A 7,985-nucleotide genomic window follows, 5' to 3' on the forward strand; every position below is an offset into this window, starting at 1 on the left:
TCTGGGAGGGTAAGATGTAGACAGCTTTACTTCTACCCCGTAGGAATAGAGAGGTTGCTTCCCGTTAGACCCCCGACTCGATAATAGTTTTGCATCAAGCCTTGGACATAAGGCACAAAACACTCAGCAATCGGGACAAAGACCGATTAGTGCATGTACCCTTTTGTATTTCAGCTATCAACGCCACCACATGATGCATACCGTCCCCCGCTTTTAATGTTATTTTCACGAAATTAGTAAAATAACGTTAAAATCAGTGCACTTTCACTTTTGCCCCCCGATGGCCCACACATATATACATTATATACGTATACCGCAAGTGAGGCGTTCTAAACATGTTACCTATAATATATGTCTTAAAAAATAGGACCAAAAAAATATGGACATATAACATGGATTGTCCATTTATAGTACCGTGTTGATATGGCCCCCAAAATATAAACGTACACGTATCTAAGGTATTCCTTTAAGAAACATTTCTTAAGCCAAGCCTTATACACCTTTTATGGCTATGATATAGTTTCAAATGAGTAGTATGAGATACGCATACAAGACATACTAGACTAAGAAAGTCAGTACACTACACTCCCATGACACTTCATTTATATAGAAGGTTAATATTGACTAACGATAAAAGCAAACTTTTTTAATGTTCTTACCAAAACAAAGAGTCCAGTTTTGCCCATGTTGTAGTCTAGTGGCATCTTGGGGTGAGATAAGGCTCATGTGGTTCCGCTGGTGGCACGATGATACTCCAATGGTCCGCCAATGATCCAAATTTGCCTTAAAAAGTAAAATGAATTGCATACTTTTCAAGAACTCGCTACATTCTCAAAAATAAAAATAATCGATTTTCCAAAACTTGTCAGTTATTGTTGTGTTTTGATTTCTGACGTTGATAAGGAGCTACAACATATACATATAAACATATACACACACATACGCAACTTTAAACACAAGGGTCGAAGTTAGCCAAGTTTAAGCTCACTCTATTTAGCTAAACAAGTGAAGATCATAAACACAAGAGTCAAAATATGCTAGGTTAAAACTGTTGATCAATTCTGAAGATAAACATAATAGAAACAAGAAGTTAGAACGTGTGTACCAGATTTAGACAGCGTACATAATTGATTAAGATTAGGATGTTACTCCATAGATCATGTTACTCTTTTGGTATATGAATATGATGTGATAATATGATCTTGAAGATCATGATATTTACAATGGTGGTGTTGTAATTGTGGTGACCAACCTAAAACATCTCTAGTAATATCTCTAAATATATAAACCCAAGGGAAAACCTATTCTCAAGTAAGGGTAAATACGTCCATCAAATATTTACCATTTAATGAATAGGGACAATAAGGTCAATGATCAATTATAACATAAATGATAATAATGACCATATGAATATATATTTTTAATATATTCTTACATAAACGAGTCGAGCTCGACTGATGTCACCTGATTTACACATTAGCCTGAACAAATTCTTCATTAATCTTCTCCAAACAACATATCCTTTAAACATCAGAATATGTGGTTGATACAATGGGAAAAACAAACCTGTTCGAGAGCCCAAACAAGAAACAAAATGATCATTTTAGCGGAGAATTGATGTTAGCAGAAATCATCATGGTGCCTTTGTCTACGTGTAACGGATCGACCCATACGAAGCCTTCGACCCGTGAGTGATGCCAAAAGCACATCCACACTGTTTTCAACTGCTTCGGCTTGTTTATCCAACCCCAAGGAGTTGAACTGTGAAACAAGATGTAGCTCGTCTAGTAGCCCAACGGCAGCACCTGCTGTACAGGTTCGGTCCCATGATGGTTGTGGCCTGCATTCCAAGCCCACATACATTATTAACCAACTGACCATGGTGCACCGAACAACTTGGCTCAGTGAATGTACCATAGAAACAAAAATCTTGAAATGGGTCACTTTTAGTATGCTTCGAAACAGGTCAAGTTGGGTGGGCCCATAAATCTATTTGTCCATTTTTTAAAAAATAACGGTTATAAATAAGTAACGTGACATTGATTAAAAAGAACATTTGTTTAGATAAAACAAGTTAAAATATTCCTAACCGCTTCCTAGACTAAACCAATTTTTAACCCACTTGACTGGTTCCTAGAGGTGCACAAATAGGTTAATTTTCCTAACCGGTTTAGGCGGTTAATTTCAATTTTTTTGCTTTAACCGTTCGGTTATTCACTTTAACCGTTTCGCTTAATAACAGGTTATTTTCGGTTAACTTTTTCATTTTTTTGGTTTTTTCCCCGGTTAACCGGTACATCGGTTAAAACCAGTTACTATCCTAAAGATCTATAACTGGTTACAAACCGGCGGTTATACTTAACCACTAACCGGTTATTACTTATTAACCGATTCAGATTCCAGTTAATAACCGGTTTGGGGTTTTTTACCCACCTCTACCGGTTCCCTTTAAGCTAATTTTTTTATATTTGATCAGATTAAGATAAAAATACACCCGATCAACCCATTTAAAGATAAACGGGTCGAAATCTTACATCTAGAAAATCACAAAGAAAGTGAAAGAATGGATGTGAAACGCAGGTGAAATTCACATCTTACCTAAGTTTATGCATTGCAGATGCACCTGTGGAGAGTGATATGCAAGGAAGATCATCTCCCCATATCAAATCTGCTCGTTCCTGCAATCGTAATTTACAAAAAAAAAAAAAAAAAAAAAGACAAAAAAATGTAAATAATGAGTCTAGTCTAGTTTAACTCTTGGTTTAAAAAAGCGGGAAGCGCACAAAAGCGATGAGGCCTAAAACCTATTTTTAAAAAGCGAAGCGCAAAAGCGGTGAGCTTTTCGTACGCGAAGCGCAAAGTGATTATATAATTTATTTTATATATCCCATAAATGTTTAGCATCCAATACCTATGATTTAGCTATAATTAAACTTTATATATGTTGTAAAATGAAAAAAACATAAATGTACAGCATAAAAAGCCTGGTGTACAACACTCAGAAGCATAGAAACACCCCATGTACAAAAAGCGCGCGCCTCAGCTGCGCCTGATGCCGATTTTCCCCCTAAAAAGTGTGCCTCAGCTGCGCTTCTTGTACACCATGCGCCTTATGTCACACAAGGCGATCTACTTTGCGCCTAGGTGCGCTTTTTTAAACCAAGGTTTATCTAATGTGAAATGAATTAGGATGGGACCCACAAAATGGGACGATAAATGTCGTATGCAAATACCACAAGATACCTTCAATCGCCTAAACATTGCAGCCGAATTGCTCCAGGTACCATCAATCAAGATAAAGTTGAACATTTCACCCTCATCTGTCTGTACATATAATCTAGCAAGTTATCACCTCGTTGACTTTCGAATTTTGACTTTTGGTGTCAAAATTGTAATAAGAAAACAAAGTACCTGGTGGGGTTCAGAGAGAAGATTATTTGATGTACATCCAGTAAAGCTATCCTCTACTGATTTTGTAGGTGTGTTCTTGTTTGGATAAAGACACCATACATTATTTCTCCCTGAAAATTTTTCATAACATTTTATTTATTAAAAGGAGCTGCTTTAGAAATTTATATAAATAGAAAATAAAAAATATTTATATAAAACAAATATAAGTTCAAATAAATTAACGGGCTGTTTGGCAACATCTGAACAGCTAAGTGCTGAACCAGTAAGAGGTCTGAACCATTAAGTGCTGAACCAGTAAGAGGTCTGAATCATTAAGAGCATGTATAATGCTTAACCGTTCAGAGGCAAATGTCTGACCAATTCAGATTAGAGGTCTTAACCATTCAGACTCTGTATAAATCTTAACCATTCAGAGGCAAATGTCTGAACCATTCAGACATCTGCTCGTGAAACAAACAGTCTGAACCATTAAGTGCTGAACCAGTAAGAGGTCTGAACCATTAAGAGCCTCATTAAGAGGTAAACATACAAAATGGCGCATGAGATGGAGTAAATAGTAAGAACAAATATGACCAACCCGAATGCGAAAATGCGTTCCACATGATTTCTTCATGCTCAGCTATGCCAAATAAGCACAATTTGGCTGCATTAATCCCAAACACTTGCCATAACAGCTTCCCCGTGTTGTTTTGCCTCAAGAAATCCTACACAGTTAACAAATATGCATGAAACGACAATGACGTGAGCCTTTGAAGGTCAAATTTGGTCAAAAGTTTTATACCTTTGGATGCATATATAACCAAAACCGTATCCGATGCCAAAGATTAGATGTTACAACTCTTGAGCACATGCAATCTTCTTGAGGAAGCCAACACTGTAAAGATTTGATTATAAATTGTCGTGGGCGTAATTGTGTGACGAACTGAACTTGTTTTTAAAAGTAACCAAGTAAAATTATACAAATAAAAAAATATATACCTTTTGACAAAGGTAACCTCTGCTTCCAAGTAAACGGCATGCTATTTGTCTGGCTGAAAAGAAGTGAAGCTTTTGTTCGGAATCATCTAACGCTTTGTACTTTGCTCTGTGTTTTTTATCTTCTTGTGTCTTGAAATCTCCCTGGAGATTAACACAGCAAGTTGAGTAAACTAAAATGGTGCCTGCATGTTCGTTTTATTGAGACTTGAACAATCGCAACTTGAGAATCATTTGCTCCCATTTCAGAAAACATCTCCTTTTTTCAGATTTTCCCGTCGCGAGTTTACTATTCACTTTTAAAATAATCAAATTTTGCCAACGCAGAAATATCGGATTAGCTTATCATTAGTTCGTTACAACTTCCAACCAAAAAAAGCAAATCTAAACGCATCTTTCAGTTTGGTTCTGTTTAGAAACTCACTCTTTTTTTAACGGTGAGAATCTTTAACTTGTTGTGAGAGAGATCTCACACCCTCCTAAACAGAGGGCCCTAACCCTACTCTGGCCAGACTATGTTGTCTTAACCGGGTTCACGCTAGCGTGCGTTCCCCGGGAAACCATACCACCCACTGCCAGTGGCAGGGGCTTGCGCCACCACAAGAGAGAATCTCTTTGGCGTAACGCACAGTGGACTAAAACTCGGGGTGGCTCGGGCTCGAACTCTTGACCTAGGGTCTGGGAGAACTAGCCTTCATTGCCTTTATCCACCAAATACGGTACTAGTGAGAACCCAAGTCTTTCCAACCACTAGACCACAAGTGATGGACATACTCTGGATATGGAACTCGTGTTATAATAATATTATTTGCCATGTAAAACTTATATCCTTGAGGTGCTCCTAGCCGCTCGGGTTCCCGAAAAGCCGAGGTGCGAGGCAAGAGCTTCACATACGCAAGGCGTTACTCTATGTACAAGCAAAAGATGCACCTCTTTTACGTGTCGGCCTTTTATCAAGTAAACCATCAATAATTTGTACATCCCTTTGGTTGTTTTTACATATCAGCCTCCTACATACCCTAAAATTGGCCCAGATATGCATAAGTGCGACCTCGAGGCCCTGGGGCGTTTACAACACTCTACTGCATCTCAAAAACAATAAAACAGTAACCAACTATTGCTCAATCTTAATTGACCCCTCATTATTCAAAAATTTTAAATTCTTATGATACTCCTTCAGTCCTTCCATCATAACCAAATCCAATACAAACATAAAACATATTTTAACCCAAAATCAAAATAGAAATAAAAAAGACAAAATTGACGAAATTATCACTTATGAACCAAGTAGTTAATGCGGTAAAATATCGGATATCGGTCAAGGACCGATATTTGAGATATCGGTTATCGCGGGGGGGGGTTGCAAAAATGAGTTTCTAAGCTGGAATTTGGTTGAGCTCGTGTGCAGCTCCGAAAAATGCATGGGGCATGTTTTGCACGCACTCGGTTTCGTTTTTTTTCTAGTTACCTTTTGTTTTTCTGCTACGTTTTTTTTAGTTACCTTTTGTTTTCTGCTTATGCGCTGCGCCTCAGCATCATTTTTTGCGACTAGGCACCCGCCTTTTTGCGCCTCATCACCGTTTTTTCAAAAAAAACCCAGTTTTGCGCCTAGGCTACCACCAGGCGCTATAGGTGCGCGCGTTTTGCGCTTTTGACAACATAGGCGGTGGGATATCGGTAATTTTAATATCATGCTAAATTTATACATATACCAATTTAGGGGAAGGTTCAAATGAAAACCACTAGTTATTGTGAAAACTCGAAAACTAATTAAAAAAGCCAAAAAAACATACAAAAAAAATTTTTTTTTTTTTTTGCAAACCAAATTTCGCAGGTTTTTTTATATAAAAAAAATTTCAAAAAAAAAAAAATTGTGTAGTGCACATGTGTAATACTACACATGTGTATGTGTAGTGCACATGTGTAATACTACACATGTGTATGTGTACTACACATGTGTAATACTACACATGTGTATGTGTACTACAAAAAAAAAATTTTCTTTTTTTTTTTTGAAAAAAAGTTTTTTTTTATATATAAAAACCAGCGATTTTTATAAAAAAATTGAAAAAAAAAATTTGTGTGTTTTTTAGGCTTTTTTTAGTTAGTTTTCGAGTTTTCACAATAAAAGTGGTTTTCATTTGAACCATCCCCTACCAATTTAACACTAACAATTATAACAAGTAAAGTAAGAACTGACTAAGACTTAAATCACTAACATTTAACAGTAACAACTAACAATTAAGACTTAAAACACTAATAGCAGCAATAAGAAGAAAAATGAACAGTAGAAATAAGAACAATGGTACTGATATCGGGAAAATCGGTGATTTATCGATCAAATATCGGTCAAATATTGGACAATATCGCTGATATTATCGGTACCGATATTCTGACCGATATTTTGTACCGCTATCTCGGCAGGGGGACCGATAACCGATATATCACTGATATATCAGGATATTAACTACATAGCTTATGGACCATATTCATCACTTACCCTGTTACCCATTCTTAACCATACTACAACTTGTCCCAAACACAATAAATCCCAGGTCTCACAAATCACAATAAATCACCCACAATGCCTTCAACTATCAACAAATTCAGATAAGATGTTCAAATCAAAAAGACCCATCAATCAAATTTAAATTACCTTGAGTTTACCACCAAGGCCTCCAAATTTCATCTGGGCATCGCTTTGTCTCTCCAAATCAACCATTTCTTCAACAATTTGTGCCACTTGAGTGGGCATTGGGGAATCAGTGCCCCATGCCTGCCATTCTTGTAGGCTGATAGTGGCGGCTCTTACGGTTACATGATCTTGTATTGAAGGAGAAGCGGCGGAACAGACGGTGGTGGCGGGTGTCGCAGCCATGGAGGCGCTGGTGGTGGTGTGGTGGTGGTTTGAACATTTGAGTATGGTTAAGGCCCTAAAGATTGGAATAGAGGTGAACATGGTTTGTTGGTGTCTCATGGGTTTAGTAATTTGATTGTAGACTATGAGAGTTGTGAATATGGGCCCAATTGGAATGCCCATTTAACAAATATCCAACATATATAAGTAAAAATTGATAAGAATGGTTTAAAGGTCTTTTTTCTTTTTGAGAAAACATAAGTAATGGTTTAAAGTTTCTTTTTTTTTCTTTTCGAGAAAACTATTTTATCTTCTTGTAATATTTTTTAGCTAGCAGTAGTTGGTGTAAATTTTATAAAAATGATATTTTATCTAATTGTGTTCTTCATCTCTAGTTGTCACTTCAGCACGATGACCATATTTCAGTAAAGGCCGTTGGAACACAGTCGTACGCCTCGTCTCATCCCTAGACCGCCCCAACCACATCCCATTTACATGCAACTACCGACGTACATCACGTGCACCCAAAGGTGATGAATGACAAAAGGGAAACGAGAAACAAAAGGGAAGAGGCGGACCGAACCAGCCAAATCTAACGTGGGGGGCATTGTCAAAGAAAACAAATATAAAATGGTCATTTCATAATTTTAACGTTGGTTAGTAAAAAAGACCGCATTCTTTATAGTTGAGTTAAGAGTGAGGACTGTGGATATAACATTGAAAAGAAAGAACAAAACCTAGG

General features: G+C 37.1%; 1 protein-coding gene across 2 annotated transcripts; it reads right to left on the minus strand.

The window, feature by feature from the left end:
• Positions 1–1,381: 1,381 nt before the first annotated feature.
• Positions 1,382–7,410, minus strand: LOC110922273. 2 transcript variants are annotated; one of them, XM_022166579.2, is made up of 8 exons: positions 7,043–7,410; positions 4,390–4,530; positions 4,193–4,285; positions 3,989–4,115; positions 3,412–3,521; positions 3,244–3,324; positions 2,599–2,678; positions 1,382–1,840 (listed from the first exon to the last, which is right to left on the minus strand). In XM_022166579.2, the coding sequence occupies exons 1-8, from the start codon at positions 7,361–7,363 to the stop codon at positions 1,621–1,623; spliced, it is 1,173 nt and encodes a 390-aa protein (XP_022022271.1). In that variant the 5' UTR covers positions 7,364–7,410; the 3' UTR covers positions 1,382–1,620. The 2 variants fall into 2 exon arrangements, with proteins under 2 accessions (XP_022022271.1, XP_022022272.1); XM_022166580.2 differs by lacking the exon at positions 1,382–1,840 and having other exon boundaries at positions 2,595–2,678.
• Positions 7,411–7,985: the final 575 nt, after the last annotated feature.

This window comes from Helianthus annuus, chromosome 17, assembly GCF_002127325.2.
Source record: "Helianthus annuus cultivar XRQ/B chromosome 17, HanXRQr2.0-SUNRISE, whole genome shotgun sequence".
NCBI lineage: Eukaryota > Viridiplantae > Streptophyta > Magnoliopsida > Asterales > Asteraceae > Helianthus > Helianthus annuus.